The sequence below is a fragment of the Vidua chalybeata genome, chromosome 20 (assembly GCF_026979565.1).
Source record: "Vidua chalybeata isolate OUT-0048 chromosome 20, bVidCha1 merged haplotype, whole genome shotgun sequence".
NCBI lineage: Eukaryota > Metazoa > Chordata > Aves > Passeriformes > Viduidae > Vidua > Vidua chalybeata.
Window position 1 is genome coordinate 4591833 of NC_071549.1, and position 19954 is coordinate 4611786.

Sequence of the window (19954 nt, forward strand, 5' to 3'; positions counted from 1 at the left end):
TCAACCAGAATTGTTTCTTTTGACCCAAACAAAACCATTTACTTTCACTTAAGACTATTTAATTTGTTAATTTATTTTTAATTTAAGTGAGATTTGAAAAAAACTATTCAAAACTTAAGGCTGAAACAATTAATTCAGAGGGTATGAAAAATCTCTAGAGATAATATTGCAAAACTGTTAAAAATTGCACCTATTTTTTTTCACTTGAAACAATGTACCAAATTTTGTGTAGCTTCTTGAGTAGTAGTTTTTACTCAACAACTTGGAGTAACTTGCATTTTGTGGTAAACTTTCTTTTCACTCAGTTTTGCTGAGTTTTTTCTTGCAGACATTTCAAAATCACCGAATGTCACGATAATGAAAGAACATTTATTGTTTGTTTATGCAAAAAAAAAAAAAAAGCCTTTTCCTCTTTAAGAAGGAAAAGAAGAAAGTAGACACAAAAATGAAGTATGAACACTTTACAAGCGGAAAAGGATCAGATAGCAGTTCTCATAAGAAAAGAAATCTGAGCTGCTTTTTAAAGATAGCCAGTAAAGTTAAGGGTAAGGGTTGTTATAATAGAGATATGAGAGACATTACAAATGGGAGGATTTTGGCAGTGATTGGGGTCTTGTAGCAGAGATGGTGAATTATCTGGAATGAAGGTAAAAAGGCAAAAATATTCTGGAGGTGTTCTGTTTCATATTGATAGGCAACCTAATAACTCACAATTTCCAGGTGAAGATAAAACATTCCAGCCTGCAAAATCCTGATGTGAAAACTGTGGGAAAGAACAAACCCTCTATGATCAAGGAGACCATCTTTAAGTTTCTCTGAGCTCCAGGTTCCTGATGTGTGAGATGTTTTAATTGTGCTGATGACCAGGATGTCATGGGGCTCTGCCAGTCCCAGAGTGGAACCTGGATCACAGAATGGTCTGAGCAGGAAGGGACCCCAAAGGATCACCAAATCCCACTCCTGAGTGAACAGAAGGGCACATGGTGTGTAAATGCAGGGTGAAAGGTGAGGCTGTGGCCAGGCTGGAGCCTGCAATGTTTGCAGGTCGGCCAGAACACAGATTTGGTGCAGCTGGACATGGGAAGTGTTGGGAAGAAGAGGCACTGAGTGCACAGCTCTTCCCTGGGTTGGGTGACTTGGCCTTTCTGTCCCAGCATCAGGGCTGGGACAGCCCCTGCCCAGTGGGGCCCTTCCCTTGCCACTGTCTTTGTCAAAAGGGGAAGAGGAGGGGCAGACACTGAGCTCTTCTCTCTGGTGACCACTGACAGGATCTGAGGGAATGGCCTGGAGCTGTGTCAGGGATATCAGGGAGAGGTTCTTCCCCCAGAGGGTGCTGGCACTGCCCAGGCTCCCCAGGGAATGGGCACAGCCCCGAGGCTGCCAGAGCTCCAGGAGAGTTTGGACAGCGCTGCCAGGGGTGCACAGGGTGGGATTGTTGGGGTGTCTGTGCAGGGCCAGGGGTTGAGCTGGATGATCTTTGAGTCACTTCCAGCCCAGGATATTCTGTGATTCTGTGTTTTACAATGCACACAGCAGGTAAATATCAGGGCAGTGGAGCCTTAATGATCCTACACTAAACAAAACTCAGAGAGCTTCCCCTTGCAGAAACAGCTCCTGCTCTGGCTTTACTGGGACTGGAGCTGTGGCCAGGGTCGGAGCCCTTCCCTCTCTTTGATTCCTGAGCCTTTGCTCCTCAGGCCAGAGGCTACTGGGTGACAGAGGTGTCCATCCCCTCCCTGCCTGCTGTCAGCCCTCTGCCTTTCACGTGCTCAAACCCTGGTCACACACAGCCCGTTCTAAACAAGCACAATTAATAAAGCCTATCTAGCCAACATCTGACTCTCATTAGAGGAAATGTGTTGAAAAAACAGATCCCAGGTTGGCTGTGATTTATGGCTTGGGCCTGCTATCCTTCACAAGCACTGGCGAAAGCTTTTGCAAAGGGCCAGAACATAAACTACTTAAGGAAACTCAGTAACCATGTAAAAAGGCTGGAAGGGTCAAATCAGACAAATTAAAGAGAGGTGGAGATGCAAGCCCAGGCTGGCTGTCCCCCAGCTGAGGGCCACCTAGGTAGGCACAGAAGATCCGTGTTCCTATTTCTGCTGTGGAATTTGACTTGAAATTCCTCCTGTGCCACTGTTCCTTTTCTGGCTAAAGTGTGCATATGTCTGTGGCAGTAAGGGGATGGAGGGGTCAGTGGTCTGGTGGTTTCTCTCAAGAGTGTCAAATAAAGCATCAGTGCATGAGATCCTGGGTGCTCACCGAGTCAATGGTGCTTCCGATTTCCCTTGGGAGTTTTGAGTTCATCCTTCTCTCTTTGCAAAGAAACATGGTTGACTGGGTGAATTTAGCTGAGTTCTTCCAGATTTGCTCAGAAACTGCTCTGAACTTGTCCTGGGGAAAGTGTCTGCTGAGAAAAGCTGGTCTCCTGCTTGCTTTGACAGACAAAATGTTCTTCCAGCTGGACCTTCTCGAGCTGTGTGTCGCTGATCTGTCAGGGCGGTGCCGTGGCTGTGGTGGTGCAGGAGCTGATGCTGCAGTTGCTGCACACTCAGAGCTGTTGTGTTGAGTTCTGTGGAGCTGCTGTTGCCTTCCCAGTGCTCCAACGTGGGCTGTTTGCAGCTCTGGTTTGCTCCCCTGCCCTGGGGATCACCCAGCCTGTCTTCTCTGTGCATGGCCATGCAATGGAAGTGCTGGACTAGGTCAGATGGAGAGGGAAGAGCTGCCAGGCAAGTTGTGTCACAAAAGTCAAGTATTTAATTCGTTTCTCTGCATATATGTTACATTTGGTCCTTTTTAATCCTTTGACCCTGGATCCTTTACAGGTCCTTTACATTAAGCTAACAGTGGATGAAAGGAAAGTGATCCTGGGAGGAGGGAAGTGTGTTGTTTGGAGTCTGAGCAGGTTGAAGCATGAGCTGCAGATGTGATTCTCATGTCCCTGAGCCTGCCTGTGTGCTACGCCCCATTGCATTGCAAGGTTGAAGTTTCTTGTAATAGCAAAATATGGTCTTGAAAAAAACTGGCTGCAAATACTTTATTTGTTTAAACAAAGGCTTTGTGATTCCAGAATTCTCTCCCCTTTCCTATGCTATAAACCACCTCCTCTGACTCCCCTCTGAAACACAAATTTTGGAGCAATCCATCAAGAAAAAGAGAGACAGAGCCTTGATCCCTTGACTTCAGTTGAGCTGTGCAATTTATATCTACTGAGCATCTGGCTGTAGGGAAACCAAAAGCTCTTTTAGTATTCTGCAGAGACTCTGGGTGTACAAATGAGTGTGGGCTGTCAGAGCTGAGAAATGGGGCAGAGGTGCCAAGAGGTTTCTTTGCCTTTTCACACAAAACTGACCTGTGGCCCCATGGTGAAAGCTGGGCTGGTTCTTCTTTTACTGCCCTCAGTGCCCCTGTGATAACTGTGCTGAAATCATTAGAGCCCTGCTGGTATCAGGCTGTTATTCTTAGGATTTGAGTGAGGAGTTTGAAGACTTGTGGGGCTTTCAGGCTTGAGAAGCTGAAGTGTGCAACTATTTAATAATGAAATTATGCAAAGCAGGAGTGCCAGGTTAACAAGGGACTTGAAGTCATCATTCACTGCTTTAGGACACTCACAGTGTCCAGACTGGAAGCTTGGGCACAGATCTGATGCCTGTTGGCAAAGCTGCAGCACTGGAGGCTTGTTTTTAATCAAAGATGGGTTGAACCTATCAACCTTTGTGTCAGGGTTAAGGAGGTCACAGCTGGTACAGAGTACCTGGGTTGTAATTTTCCAGCATGTGAAGTCTTGCACGTCTCCTCTGCATTAGAATTTTCCATCCTTCCAGTCACATTCCAGCTGAAAGGAGCAATGGGAAGGGAGAGATGGGACAGTAACTGTGAGACATCGTGGAGACAGACTGGGTGTCATGGGATATGCTGGTACTGTATCATGTTCATTATCCCAATTATTTTTCCTCTCTGCTGGAATATTTCTAAAACAAATCCTACCATGTGTTTTGAGGTTGGGATTCACAACTCCTTTCTCAGAGTTTAGCTGGAAAAATACAAATCTGCCAACTAGGAATAGAAGAGAAATAAACTGTGGTTCTGTGTAGCAACAAGTGATGGATTTCTGCAGATATGGAAAGCGTCTGCTCTGCAGTCCCAGGTCAGAGAGTGTGTGCATTTGCCCCAGTGTTATATTTGTTACATGAGAAATAATGATGTGAGATTCTCAAGCTCTTTTAAATAGCACAGATTGCTTCCACCCTGATCAGAAAATTCAGCTTTGCAGTCCCAGGCCTTGGAACCACCAGCCATCAAGATTAGACACTAAATACTTCAGTGCATCATGTTTAGGGAAGATATTTATTAGCTTGATTTGTCACCACCATTCTCAGCCTTTCTGCAAGGACAGCTGTGGAGCCCAGCCCCTGGACAGTCCCTGGTGTGGTGTGAGGGAGCTTGGAATGGAGTGTCTGACACTGCAGCCCTGAGCATTCATCTCTGCCTTTGGAAGCCTTGTCTGCCTGTTGGTCAGATAAATAAATGTCACATGGATTTGTTGGCAGGACTCTTGCCTTAGTAAGGTCTTTTGCATGAGGATATCCACTTTCTGGATTATTTAAATGTCTTTTGGGCCCAGTCTAAGTACCTTGGGTGTGGATCTGGGTTTCCAGGCATTTCACAACAGAAGGGATCAGAGATCAAATCCAGATTGAACTTAAGTAGTTCTCGTTCTAACCCAGGCTGCCTTTTCTGCCTGTTTCAACATCACTGACGTGAAGATCATATTAGTACAAATATCACATGCAGTGACACTGCTGGTTCACTTTGTCCATTTAAATCAAACCTTTTCTGTTGCAAATGCACCTGAGAGGGCTCTTTGAGACAGTCTTCAAGAGCAGAGAGAGCTGCTGGACTGGTGCTGTCCCTGAAACCTGTCCTTCCCCTGGGGAGCTGGCTGATTCACCCCTGTGCACAGGGGTGGTACAAACCTTTCATTAGTGAGCTGAGCTCTCCAGAGGGACCTGAAGTGGTCGGTCCATCTCAGAGATGCAGAGATGGTTTTCAGGCAGTTCAAGTCAGTCTCTCTAAACCTGTGGGAGTTACTAATATGTGCAAGCCAGCAGAAGTGAGAATAGGACTCTGTGTTTTATTTGCTCTGTAACATATCTGCTGTGTCTTTTGGCTCCTGGGAGCATTGGATTTATTCAGTCTTATCTTTCTGTGGGGATGAGCAAGATCAAAAGCCTGAAGCCAGTTACATACAGAAACCAACTCCCTGTTTCACACACCACAAGCAGATCCAGACCAAACAAGGCTCACCCATTTCCTTCCCCATAGGGCAGTGCACTTATGGCACTTGCATGTTCATGGGTCAATTCAAGCCAAAAGAGACTGCCCAAGATCTATTGCAGAAAATAAAAAGAAACAAATGTTATTTGCTGTTTGGTAAAAGAAAGCCCATATCAGTATTGACCTGTGAGGAAATCCCTCCATCTGAGTGTTCCTGAAGCATCACATGCTGCAAAATGTTGTGTATTATGAAGTGGAAAATCTATGTCTGGCTCCTTTAGGAAGCTACACAGCTCCTCATAGAGGGCCAGTGTGAGAATTCCTTTGGAAAGTGGATGCAGTGGGTTGCTGTTAGCATTCAAACAATCTTTTTAGCCTGTAAATCACCAGGGTGGAACAGCCCAGCTTCCTGTTCTTCCAAGCCATGCACTCAAATCTTTGTGTGGCTGAGAGCCACCAGGGCATGCCATGTGCTCCACAAAGCCAGCAAGTGTCTGGGGCTGGAGACTGCAGAGGTCCCTTGGGGGCCTTGTGCAACAGGGGACAAAGCTTGTTAGGGGGGACAGCAGAGCCCAGGTGTTGGGGTGTTCACTCAGGCCAAAATCCACCCATTCCTTGCCATAGGGAAGCTTTGGGTTTCCCCACCATCCTCTGCATCATTGCAGCCTCAGCTGCACCTGAGCAGTCTGTTAGGGGCTCAGGAACTACAGGACAACATTCCCAGCCCTATGGAAGCACCAGAGTTCAATACTTCCACGGCCAGTCAATGCAAACAGGCCCTTAAGGAGCATAAAACACACACAGAGATGTGCTTCTGCTCTATGGGACGTGAGCTGTGATTCATCACCTGAATATATGGATGGTTTATCCTCTGAAATGCTCTATGCTGTAAATAATTCTCCCTTTTTGAGTCATGAGAGGTGAGGGGTCCAGCATTGAAAGCTTCTCTGAGAGCTGGGAGTGGGCAGTTCCACTCTGCTGCAAAGCACTGGGAAAGCACCTTGTTGATTAAATCTCTGTTCAGGGCTCTATCCTCCTTCACTCACTTCAAAATTGCTGAGATGAAACCAGAGGTAAAGCAGCAGGCCTTGTGTTTAGATAAGGAATGTCCTTTGGAGGGAGCAATCACTTTAACCTGCACTCAGAGCTCGTTCTGGCACTGTTTGCTCTCGCTGAGGCCTCCTGTCAGGACTCCTTTGTGGCTGCTCACTGTCTGCTGCTCCCCTGCAGCAAAGTGGGATGGAAACCACTTCGTGCTGCAGCTCTGGGCTGCATCAGCCCTCGGATCTGCCTTGGATTTTGAGGCTGTCACTGAGATGGATGCTGTGTCTCATTTGTCTGGGAGTGGTAACATCCCTGGGAGCCCAGGGATGGAGCAGGACTCCACAGAGATGGGCATTTTGTGCATTCATTGCTTTCCTTGGTATCTTAAGAGGAAAATAGTAGAGGGGAGAGTATTAAAGGGAGTGGAGGTTGTGCAGCCTGGTGTCCTGTGAGGTGGGAGCAGGTGCCACGCCAGCCTGCACCAGTTGCAGGACACGTGTCTCTGCCTATGACAGCAGGTCATGCTGGTTGGCAGCATGAAAAGTCTTAAAACTGATCTTTATTTCATCTGCCTTCTGCATTTTGGGCACTTATTTTCACACTCTGCCCCACTAAACATCCCCAAACAAGGTTCATGTAATGTGGCTGTGGCTGGTGACCTGTGCAGTGGATTTGAATATTCATTTTGCCCCATAACTGATCTTGACTCACTTTTCCATGTGCCTTGGATCAGAGGGATCAGCCTGAAGCCGTGGGTGAGCCACAGAGCAGCTGGCAGTGTGACATCACTGTGTTTTGTTCTCTCTAGAATGCATGAACTGCACCAGGCTCGCTGACATGACCGAGAGGCTGAACACGCTGGAGGCCAAGGTAAGGAGCTGCCTTTATTCTCCTGTTCCACCAAAATCTCCAAGAGTTTCTGGTGAAAAACACATCGAGTTGGCAGGCTTGGAGAGATCAGGTGCCTCTTCCTCTCTCCATGGCAGTGGCTCTGCCCCAGAAAATGAGGCACTGTTTGCCTCTAGCCCTGCTCCTTCCCTTCCCCTTCCCATGTGGCTGCATCCTAAATAATGCTCAGACCTCAGAAATACCTTGCCAAGTATTGCCATCATGTTTATTTGTCCCTGTTTGCCTGTCACACCTGCCCTCCCTCTGCTCTGCTGTATTTCTTCAAGTGCAATCCAGTCCTGCTTTTTTATCCTTTTTCTGAAGGATGGGAGGCTCTCATGCATGGTTTAGTGGAGACAAATATTAGGGGGAGACCTTCACATTGTGGAGGTTTGGTTTTTTCCTACAAATAGTTTTAATTTCTACCTACTGGGATTCAGATAAATTGTTCCAGTCTAGCAACAAAGCAGCTGAGTCAGCATTCCCCTTTGATCTGTGGTCCCTCCTGTGACAGCCCACTCCTGGCTGCTACTTATCATGCTTTGGTCCCTTTAAGGCATTTACTGCTGTTATTATTCATCAACTGATGCTTATCAATGACATAAAAGAATTTAGGGAGAAACCTTTGTGGAGGGAGGTGGTGGTTGTGTGGTGTTTTTGAGGCCAGTACATGATATTATGGTAATTTGGGAATTGTTTGTGCTGAAATGAAGTCTGGAGCCTCCTCAAAGCCTTCACAGTTATATTTCACTACAGGAAAGTGAAGGGGTGGGGGGAATGAAGTTCTGGGGAACAGGATTGTTCCAGTGGAAACAACTGGTGTAGTGCAAAGGACAAAAGGGAGCTGGGCTGTTTGTCTGAGCAGCAGGGGCTGGCAGTGGGGGTCCTCGGGCAGGGCAGGGCAGAGGGGCTGCTGAGTGACCCCTGTGTGTGCAGTCCTGAATGCAAGTGAGCCCCAGGCCTGGCCTCAGGGAGATGTGGATCAGCCCTTCCCTCCCAGGCTGTGGCCAGCTGTACCTTTCTTGTCTGGCTCCCTGGAAAAGGACAAGCAGAGACTGCCCTGACATCACTCCCCACTCTGCTGGCTTGTGCTGCTCAGCTCTTGTGTGGGTAACAACGTGTAAAGACTGATGGCAGCCTCAGCTGGAGCCTGGCAGGACTTTGGGGAGGGGGAAGGAGGTTCTACCTGCCCAAGCCCCTTTGGGAAGTCAGGCAGAGCGTGCTGTGTCTGATTTAGTGCTGCAGTCGGGCAGTTGGTGCTGTTGCTGTGATGGTTTTCCTCCTGACTTCCCTCTGTTCCCACACAGACCCAAGCTGGGAGCAAGGCTCATCAAAAGGGTTCATTTTTACGTAGAAAAATGAGTTATTGCCTTCCTTTTTGAAGTACTAAAGACCATGTGTCTGCAAGGAGACCTTCTGCAGCACAGCCCAGCAAGGTCCTTATCAATCTTTTGGCTTCCACTTTGTTTAAAAAGCTGTGGATGCTTTGCAATAATTGACTGTAGTAATGAAACAGAGAATGAAGCAACAGTACACGACTGCTGGTGCTGTACACAGGAGAAATATGCTGATTCCCCCTTTTCTCAAGGTTAATTTAAGTTCAGTTTGATCTCTGTAGCAATCTAATGAACTCAGTTCTTATTCAAAATCATTTAAAAGGTGCTTATGTTTGTTTGGTGGTGTCTGCATTCCTGCTCTGGATTTTAGAGGCAGATTGCTGTTTTGCTGGATGATCTGGATGTGAAGTTGTCTCTCAGCTGTCCTTCTTGTAATGTCTCATTTCACCACAACAACCTGAAGCTGTTTTGAGGAGCACAGGAAGGATGGGATGGGCACACACATCTCTGCCAGTGCCAGAGGCTGTTTCCCACTGGATTTTTGCAGGTTTGTTCTGCAAAGGCAGATGTGGAATTTCATTTTCCCCATGAGCAGAGCTGGATTTTCCTGCCACAGGGCTGCTCCCTCTGGAGGGAGCTGAAGTTGAGACACGTTGCTACTTTTGCTCTTTTGAATTTCAGCCCAGAATGACCAAGGTGAGTTCAGAGGATGGCAGTGGGAAAGACCAGCCTGAGGCTTCTCCTTTCCCCCCTCCTCTTCAGCTTTTATAGCAGCGCCCTAAAAATAGGGATATAACCAGCAATGGTCTCATCTTTCCTATTACAAGGGTGAGCTGGTTCATCCAAACTGTAAGATCAGTGTCCAAATGAGGTAATAAAAGTAACCCTCTGATTTTAGTAATATGAGAGTTGGATCAGAAGGTGAGAAGCAAAAATAAACACAGAGCAAATGGAATGAAAAATGACTCATTAGGGACCAGAGCTTTTATTGCCCTTGGGGAGGAGAGAGGCTGAGCCATGGCTCAGCTGCAGCAGAACCAACTCTTCACGTGCCTCACTCCTTCCTGTGCTGCTCTAGGATGGCCTTGTGCCTGTAGGAGGTGTTTCTGCAGGGAGGGAGGTGAAGGCAGATGGAATCAGGTTCCATCCTCATCTCCTGTTTCCAGCTACCACACTGTCTCCCCAGGATGGAGCTGATGTGCTCGCCAGACCCACAGAGTGCCAGAGGTCTGAGAGCTTGATTGATGGTGCTGAGCTGGAAATCCACAGAGCACAGGACCTATGCCAGGGAGGATGGTGACCATCCTGGGCTCCAGGACAAAAAATGGTGTAGACTGAAAGAAAAGTACCCCCTCCCCAAGCCCCAGTATGCCAACCCTTTTTTCTCTCCTGTGACATCTTAGTTCACACCCCCACAACACCCCTGACCCCACGGGAGCCTCGTTGGTGGGACAGCAGAGCAAACCCTGCTTCTGTTTCACAGCAAAGGTTTCACAAAGAGCAAACCCTGCTTCTATTTCATAGCAAAGGTTTCACAAAGAGCAAATCCTGCTTCTATTTCATAGCAAAGGTTTCACAAAGAGCAAACCCTGCTTTTATTTCATAGCAAAGGTTTCACTTAAGCCAGCACAACCCCTTAGTGGGAGATGTGTTCAGCCCTTTCTGAATTTCCTGAGCCTGGTGTTGCCCTCCTGTGTCACAGGACTGAGCCCAGACCAACCTCAGGAGGGAGAGCACTGCCCAGGGCAGGCAGGGCTGCAGGCAGGGATGCAAGTGGGGATGGCAGATTTGCAGGCAGGGCTGGCAGGGCTGCAGGCAGCTGCACACAAGTTCCTGCTCATTTTTCTGGCCCAGTTTCTCTAAGTAAGCACCACCACAGAGCTCTGGGCAGCACAGTATTAATCCCAGGTTTGGGCTGGAGTTGGAGTGCAGTGCTTGATCTGAGCTGATCTAAGCCAGCCTTATCTCCTGACACAGCTCTTGTGAAGCTCGTGGCATTTCACTTACAGCTTTAATGCCTGGAGATAGCATTACATATCCAGTGTCTGATTGATTCATTGTGTGATTGATAAATGACATGCATAGCTTTTGCATGAAAACAGCCCCTGTAATGTGATTCCCCACACAGAAGATTCGGAAAGGTTTTAAAGAAAATCTTTGTACAGTGCACAGAATTTGATTGATTCGTTGCTATTTTTCTGAAATCAGCCCATTTATTTAGGAGAGATTACCAACAGCACCTTCAATACTCATGTCTTTGGATGGTAAAACATCATTACTTGGAGTTTTAATGTGATCATTGTATGAAATGTCTTTGTATTTCCCTCTTCTCCCAGGCAGTTACATGAAATATTGGCAGCTGTCTGGGATGTTTTATGGGTTTTGTCTTTCTCTGATAGACAATAAAACAATTCCCTGCTGTAGGGGGGAAATATTTGGAAGATAGCAAATGTTTCACGGTGCTGTGACATGGCAGAGAGACTGGGAGAGGAACCAGAACTGCTTGGCTGTGAGGCTGCTGCTGGCTCTGCAGGGTGGACATGAACAGTTGCTTGATACTTCAAGGACTTCCATGGATTTTCCATGTTCTGTATGTGATAGCTATGAGCAGGTATTTCCTTTCCTTTCTGAACAGGAAGGTGTCTTACTTATTATTACTATTTTAAATATTATCATTATTATTATTATTATTATTATTATTATTATTATTATTATTATTATTCTCTAAGGTTTCCTAATGGCTCTGTGCAGAATCTGTTCCTCCAGCTCCAGCAGTACATTGAATTTAAGGAGAATTTGGGTTGTTTCACAGGTAGCTATATAAAAACTGGCTGGTTTCTGGTAGCAGTAACAACGTGGAATCAATCCCTGTAAAATTTCTAATTTAACGCTGAGTTTTTGTGAGTCAGTTAATGACTCAAATATCCCTAAGAATAAAATGCAACCTCCTAACTGATTCTTACAAGGAGGAACCATGGGTGGGCAAACTGAATTTTGTGTAACTTTGCATCCATCTCTTGCTTTTTAGCTGCTCTGCAATAATCCTGATGATGAGGCTGTTTGGGTACTGACCCTTCTCTCATTTGGGCATCCTGCTGTCTTTCAGAATGATGGTTCAAATCCTTTCCTCCTAAAGTCTAGCAATTTTTGGACCTTATTTCTTATCACTGTTGGATTGGAGGAGCACTCTGTCCCCCAAGACTGTTCCTTGTGTTTGGCCAATGCTGTAAATCGTTTGCCAGAACAACAAAAAGACTGCAAAGGCCTCCTCATCCACCATTCCCTCCCACAAAGTCTTTTAGTTACAAGTTTGGCATTTTTAGTCAAATGGATTTAATATTTTCATAAAATAACTTTGCAAAATTCTCTTTTCCTGACACACAACTCGAGTTTGCCAAGCAAATCCTGTGTCTGCATGAGGAGATACTTTTGGTGTGTTTAAGACCTGGGAACACTGTTTGCAAGCTTTGATTTTTTAAGAGAAACACATTTGTGGACAAACAGTAGGTTTTGTCAAGGGAGGTGTGTGAGGAGCCCAAGGGATGTGCTCAGATCCTTTTGTAATTTGGTGTCCAAACATTTGAATTTCCACTTGATTGTAATCAGAAATTCTATGGGAGCTTCATAAGTAAAGTACCACTGTGAGATAAAAACGACTTTGGGTCCTTTTTCTTTCAACTTGCACCGAGGTGAGCCAGGAAAGGCCCAATCTCCTCATCTTTTCCCTCATTCTGCTCTCTCCCAGCAGCTTTTAGAGCTCTGTGGAGGAGAAGAGCACACGAGGCATCTGAGCCTGGTTGAGGAGAATCCCTGAGCTGTGATCCCTCCTCACCTGGGGGAAGCAGAGCTGATCCCAAAGGCTTTGCTGGGCACAGGAGGTACTTGCTCAAGACATCCCTGGCACTCCTACATCCCCAGCAGGCCTCAGGAATACCTGGGGCAGAGGAATGATGTGATTTTGAGGGTGGAAGGTTATAGCTCCCATGTATTTTTATCTGATGTTTTACAGGAACAGCAAATCTGATTTCACTCTGAGCTCCCTTGTGTGCTTTGTGTACTGGGCATTGCTGGATCCTCTCCACATCTGGCTCTTTGGGGTGCCAGCTGTGGCAGCCTGGGGGCCTCAGCAGCAGAGTAAATCCCACTGTGAGCACATTCAGAGGATCTCCCCAGCGCCTCGCAGGAGCACAGCCAATCCTTCCCTCCAGCTCTTCTCTCGAGCAAAGCCTCGAGGGTCTGAGGAGCAGCTGAACAGTGCCTGTGTTTCATCTGAACTGGGAGGGCAGCTGGGCTTTTGTGTCCTTCTGCCCTGATTCCCCTCCAGAAGGTACCTGCTGAGGAACGAGTTGCATTTTCCATCCTGATTTTGGAAAACTGGTAGCTCTCTTTGTAGAAAGAACAAGAACTGTGATAGAAGTTCTGACAGAAGTACCTGACAGAAGTCTTTGGTCCATGTTTCTGTCTTCCATGCATTATCTGATGACACAAACCTCACATTATCTGATGACACAAACCTTTTGCTCTGCACTGAGTCACTACAATGACATCAGCTACTGCTCCCCCCATGATTTATCAGTGCAACAACAACTCTTCCATGCACTTATTATCTTGTCCCTTTGGCCAAAGCCTCTAAGATGTTGGAAGTTTGAAGTCACCCAGATTCTCTGGGCACCCAGTTCCTCAGATGTTGGTGGACATTTACTGGATGTCTTTTGGCTTTTGAAACCAAGCACTTGTGTCTGTGCTGGAGCCTTGTGTTCACAGGTCCCACATTGCTATGAGAGAGGGACCTTCCACATCACATTTTGTCACACTCCCTGTTTAGATCTGTCTTGATGACTGATTAAAAAACTCTTATATTGCCAAATAATTTGCTATGATGAAAGATCTGTCCAACAAGTTATGTAATTTACCATTATCAATCAGCTTGTGTCTCTACAAGATCAAGGGAATCTTACTTTACACTGGAATTTTTAGCTGATGAGCTGGATTCATGCAGTTTCTTTTCCTCCTCTTTAGAGAGGGATGGAAGGGAGTTAATTCCACCGATGCTTCAAGAGACCAAATATCCCCTGTTTATTAATTAATAATATCCATCTGGATTTTTATCCAAAGAAAAAAGCATTCTGAGCCCTGTCATATCAACTTTTAAATCTTTGGAAGCCTAGCTGCTCTTCCCTTGTTTCTAACACCTACCTAGTTACAGGACATCAGGAATGTGAGCAGAGGACAGATGATGGGAGGAGGCTGCCTTTGTGAAATCTTTTTTTGATGAGTGGGAACAACAAAAACAGGGTTCTGGAAAGCCAAAAAACATTCTCTGACACCGAACATCTCAAGAAGATGAAAACCGTCCTCCCATTTCCATTGTCCCTGGCCTGAGCTTTTGATCTGACGCAAGAAATGTGGTATTTGTCTGAAGTTGAGAAAGTTTATGCTGGCAAATGGAAAAGGAGGAGGTGGGTTGAGTAAGCTGGGACTGAGCTCCAGGCACACAACGGAGGGCCGGGAGCGGAGCGGGATCCACAGCCAGGCTTGGAGCCCTGGGAGTGGAGCAGGAGCCAGAGCCTGCCCTGGGAGCCCCGGGGTGACCCTACAGCCTCTGGTGCTGGCCCTGAGCCCTGCCCAGGGCAGGATGGTCCCCACGTTCTGAGCGGCTCCTGAGGCTGCTGCTGGCAGCAGAGCTGGCCCCGTTTCAGTCCCTTCCACCCTCCTGACCCAGCTCAGCTGTGTCTGACCATGGGGTCTGAGCCAGAGACAAACCCTCTCTTGCCAGAGGCTCCAGTTCAGCATGGCCGTTTAGGTTGATTTGAGTTTTTCCTTCCATACGTGCAGAAAGACAAAAGTTTGAGTGTTTTGCTGAGTTGAGGCTGTCCTTCAACTCAGACTGCACATTGCAAGGTGGGGAGGAGAGGGCTTTTTGTGTCCTGCAGGGATCTGCTGTCCTGGCACCACAGGCACCAAACACTGCCCTCCTCTCTGCCTTCCCTGGTTGGCTGGTGAGTGACATCGTCCAGGGCTGCAAGACATATTTCATTTATCTGGTGGCATGAGGATGTTTTCTGCCTCCATTCTTCATGGAGGCAGAACTATTGTGTTGGAAGTTGTAGCAGCAGCACAGGTGGGCACTGCTGGCAATGAGGATTCCCTGTGAAAACCACACATTCTCCCCTTGATGTTATCCCCCTCTCTACCTCAACCCTATTGACTAGAAAATCCTAAGATTTTAGTAGTGAGACTTTAATACACTGCACATTTTGCTAATTTTCTTTCTGGCTGTGAGCCTCTGTGGTATCATTTTCCAGCAGTTTACTCAGAGGGCTCAAAACTTTCTTTTTTTTTTTTTGTTTAATGAAAGTGGGAATTCTCCTTGAGTCCCCTGACTACAGCAATGGCAGCCTTAAGAAAAACAGAACGTGACAGAAAGTGGATGAATGGCTCCAGTGCTATTGCAATAATGTGTAAGGAGCCCGTTTGTGCTCTGTGCTGTGTGAGCTGTGAGAGGACACTCCTTGTTGAAAGAGCTGTGTGTAGTTTGAGATTTTTGAATGTGACTAAATCCCTTGTGCTTCTCCTTCTTTAGCTTGGCTCTGTGGATCTCACGGATGTGAGAGCTCTCCTCTTTCTGCTTTATTTCTTTTGGGCATTTCTTCAGTCCTAATCATAAAAACTAGAATTTCTCAGCAATTTCAAGTCTGGAGACTTCCTGACCTGTATCATTTCGTGCCCAGGGAAAATAAACTTGTTACTATGGTTTGAGCCTTAATGACTGCAAAGTATATATAGTCAATTTATAACAGTGCATGCTGGATTATCCTGTGCATGGCTTTGCAGCTTTTACAGCATTTATCAGCAGAGTGCTCATTTAAAACATGTTGTTTTAATGAAAAGGATACCGTTGCCACTGTTTTGTGTTGATTATGTGGTAACACATTTTTATTATCACCCATAAAAATGATTTGGAGCCGTTGCACTCCAGATGCGACCTTGGGCAGAGCCGTGCTCGCGCCGCCCGCGAGGGCCACGGGCCCCTGGGGTTTGCTGGGCCCTGACCATGGCTGCAGTGATTTCATATCCCTGTTCCCACAGCTCTGCACAACACTGGCCAACACAGCCTCTGTGTGCCCCTTCCTCACAGCAGGAGCATCCCAGCCCTGCCCTGGCTGCAGCCCTTCTAATTTGCCACCTCCAGGGTTACTCTGCCTCTCTACCCGAGCACATTTTGGCAGCATCCAGATGTTTGCTGGGGAAGTAAAAGGATGATATAATAAATAATATAAAGTGATGCAGAAAAGGTCTTCAGCTCACACTTGAGTCCCATGGCAGTGGGAGTTAAGCACAGTTATGGTAAGGCACATGCTAAAGTGTTTGTTGAACTGATAACACGTTTCCTGGAAAGTCTGATGAATAAATCATTGGATAGGAGCACAGAGTGCAAAAGGCAGATGGAACTGATTCCTTCCTCCCTGGCATCAGTCAAACCTGGTGAAGAAAAGCATCATGACCTTACTCTTTTTGCTGTACTCAGAAAGCAGGACTCTGGATCTGTAAATAAAGATCTTTGCAATAATGGAAGAATTTTGCTTGTTTGCAAGAGTGAGGTTCAGTTCCCTTGCACTTAACCCAGCTCCCAGTTTAATTAGTTTCTGATTCACCCCCATCAGGCCAGTACATTCTGCAGGAAGTTCATCATTCCTGGCACTGCTGCAGTGCTGGCTCTCACCAGGCCTTGCAATAAAGAAGTGATAAACCTTGTAATAATTGCAAGTTAAAAACAAACAAGTGGAGCCAAGTCACTCTCATTTATAATTGCAGTGTGACTTCATTATGTAAAGACAACACAGTGTGTAAAGGCTGAAACTTCTAGGGATTTAATGGAAAGTTTGAGCCATATTCCCTTTTATTTCCCTTATCCCTAAATTAGTATTGCTTAGGTGGTTTTCAAACAGGAAAAGATGATGCTGTAACAAACCTCAGTGTTACATGCCTAGAAAAATGTTCCCATGTTAGAGACCAACTCCCAGTTTCATAGAGGCTACCAGTGGGCAGGGAGCAGAGCCTGATGGACAGCCTGGATCACATGGGGAACGTGGGGTCACTTTGCCAAGGAGAGAAGGTTGTAAATGGCCCAAACACCTCAGGGATGCCTGTTGGGATGTGGGTTTGTCTGAAGGTTGTGTGTTTGCAAGCCCTAGAAACAGCTGTGAGTTTTAATAATATCCTATTGCTTCTAAGCAGAGCTGCTTGAGTAAATACTTTATTTTTTTTAATTTGCTTTAGAGTTAAAGTACTTCAACTCTTTAAAAGCTTCATCTCCTCCATCATCTTTAATTCGGTTGATATTTGTGCTTTTACAACCAGTACTTGTCCTTGGTTTGCTACCCTGGGCTTTCAGGTACAGCCCTTCACTTCATGCCAGCTGTCAGTAATTTCTGATTTTCTGGCTCTGGTTTGAACACCAGGGAAATGCTGTGTCCCTGACAGCAGCTTCAGCCCCTGGTCTCATGTTTTTCACCAGGGCCACAATCCCACGTGAGGCTGAGTCCCTCTGGAGGCAGTGGAGTCCTCCCCAAGGAGTGTGTGTGTGGGACACACAATTAACACAGCAGCTTCCTAGCTAATTGATGATTCCTAAAACCAATCAAGCTTTTATGCCAAAATCCCATAGTCTGTGAGCAGAGTTGTCCCCAGCCCTGTCTGGCAAGATGAGGAGTTTTAGGACCTCCTCAGGAACTGAGACCATTTCTGAAATCATCCAGGTCACAGATCACAGAATATTCTGAGTTGGAAGGGACCCACAAGGACCATCCAGTCCAACTCTTAAGTGAAGGGCCCATGTGGGGGCTGAACCCATGTCTTGGTTTGAAAACGCAGGTGTTTGCTAAAGAAGGCAGGAGCCTCCCTTGAAATGAAAATGTAACCTCCTTCCCTCTGAATTATTATAATTTTGACATTAAGGGGCTCTCAGGCAAAGATGTGGGAATAGCAATAACAGTTCTTTACTAGGAAAATTAAAAATACAAATGCAATAGTACAAAAGAAAACAAACCAGTGCCAGAGTGAGAGCAGGCCCTGGCAGGCTGTGGGTCAGGGTGTGGCAGCAGTGCCATTCCATGGGGGCTCAGCCCTCCTGCAGTGCCAGCTGTGCTTCTGCTGGAGCAGGATCCTGGACAAGGCTGGAGTTTTCCTCTGAAGCTCCAGGGCTGCTGTGGATGGGCCTGGGCTCCCTCTGGGAATGCAGTGGGGCAGAAAGCTGCTCCTGTGGGAATGCAGTGGGGCAGAAAGCTGCTCCTCTGGGAATGCAGTGGGCAAAGGCTGCTGTGGTGTTCCCAAAATCAGATTGTATCCAGGTAGGAATGCTTGGCTCTGTCGTAGTTGAGACAGAGACAATACAAAGGCACACTCCATTTCCAGAAGGCTTCAAACTGTGTTTTTTTATAGCATGCATGCTTTTTATACGTTCTTACAAAACTCCTAAGTTTACACTTCACTCATTGGTCACGAAAGACAAAGTGCTCATTGGAACAGGCAGCTGCAGGTTCCTCTTATTTATCCTTCTTTCTTTCTTGGTTTCTGTGTCAACGACCTTGGTAGAAAATTCTTTCAGGGGTAAACATGGATCCTCTGATCAAACGTGGATCCTCTTATCAAACCTCTCTGGCTCACAGAAGTCGCTGTAAAACCTCTTCAGCATGGCTCCTCCCCTGGGCAGAGCCTCTCCCCATGGGATGCTGGAATTTTCTCAGCCATGCAGGGACACTCAATGGCCATGAACAGGAGAGATCTCCTGGAGGGAGGATTGGCTGTGGGAGAGATAAAGAAAACTGCCCAGTGAACAGCAGAGAACTGGCCCAGCTCTGACAGATGGGGACAGAACACACACTCCCATTTCCAGCCTAAGACAACCCACAACTCTGTGCTTGTGAGCCCCTCGCTGTGAGAGCCAGCTGACCTGTGTGTGTTGCCCATGTCCCTGTGCAGATCCTGCTGCTGGAGGCTGCAGAGAGGAGCCCAGCCCTGGAGAACAACCTGCCCATCACGGGCACCACGGCCACGTGGTACGAGGAGCTGCTGCCCGACGCCTTTCCCCTGCTGAACCCCGGCACTGTCCTCAGGAAAACCGTGGGGTCTGCTGGTAAGCCTGGCCTGCTCTTCACCAAATCACCCATCCTACAGACACCACGCCTTTGGGGGGAGCTAAAAAGGAGTCTGGGTCTGCTCTATCCTTGGGAGCTGCAGAGGAGAGGGGTTGGGAGGTCTCTGCCCTTCCCTGAGTTCAGCCAGAGCAGAGCAGGGATGTCCTTGGCAGAAATCCACTGAAGCTGCATTTTTCCAGCCGTGGTGGCCTGTGGCAGCCACGATTTCTGTTGGCACAAACATCTGCTGGGAGCTGAATTTGGGTCTGTTCGAGTTCTGTTAACCCCAGCAGGGCCACTGTGTGTTTCAGTGGGCTTGTTTTAAATCCAAAGGTTGTGGATTTTGAGGCTTGGACACATGGAAACATTCCTGAGGAAACTCCAGAGAGCCATCGGGATCACAGTGGGACAGTTCCTGCTTACCTACTGAGCACCAAATGCAGCATTTCCCAGTCTGGGAGCAGTGCTGGGGGTAGAGGAATGGGCTGCATGGGTCATTCTTGGTTTTATTAGGACAAAAAACTTTCCCATGAATAGCAGCATCAGTTGCAGTCTGCTTTATATTTTCTAAATTTGCCATAAACACAATGGGCTGTTTTATGATCCCTCTTGTGGCATGAAAAAAAAATACACTTATAAGAAAGTCTCCCTCCGAGCCCACTTGGCCAGACAGATCCCCACACATTGAATTTTCTTGACCTTGGCATCTTTTTTCAAGATCCCTGCTCTCTGCTTCCAAAGCCCTGTCTGTCTGTTGCTTTGCTTGCTCCCAGAGCAGTTCTTTATTCTTTAGGGCCTACTTTGCTTTTTTCTTCTTCTTTTTCTTTTTTTTTTCCATTTTTTTGGCCTGAGCAGTTTATTATGGCAGCCCTTCCTGACTGCAGCAGACTTGGAGCGACCAAAACAGTCCAGATGTCGTCCCTGTTTATGATTTGTCATGATGCCACAACATGGAGGGAGCCTCACTAACAATATGTTCTGCAAAGTGTTCTCAGAACCACAGCCACAGCTGCCAGGAACTGAATTAGAGCAGTTTCCCCAGTGTCCATTATATGCTCATTCTGCCTTTTCCATGTCATTTATTTTTGCTGTGGCAGTGTCTCTGCACCAAAGTCAGCCCAGCAAAATGCTGGTGACTCTGGGCCTTCCTCACCAAGTCCTGTCCTCGTGGAGGCTCCTCACACGTGCTCATGTCCTGCTGGCCACAGAGCAGTGGCTGCCTCTCGCCCAGGCTTCTGGCAGTGCTGCCAAGCAGAGCAGCTTCCCTGC

The 19954-nt window shown here is 46.9% G+C and overlaps 1 protein-coding gene across 2 annotated transcripts in view; it reads left to right on the forward strand.

Moving 5' to 3' along the window:
* Positions 1-19954, forward strand: part of COL26A1 (collagen type XXVI alpha 1 chain) — a 168528-nt gene that overhangs the window by 118624 nt on the left and 29950 nt on the right. For both annotated transcript variants that reach the window (XM_053961317.1, XM_053961318.1), the window contains exons 4-5: positions 7133-7194; positions 18531-18684. In XM_053961317.1, the coding sequence (XP_053817292.1) occupies positions 7133-7194; positions 18531-18684 (216 nt within the window). The remainder of the gene's footprint in view (positions 1-7132; positions 7195-18530; positions 18685-19954) is intronic.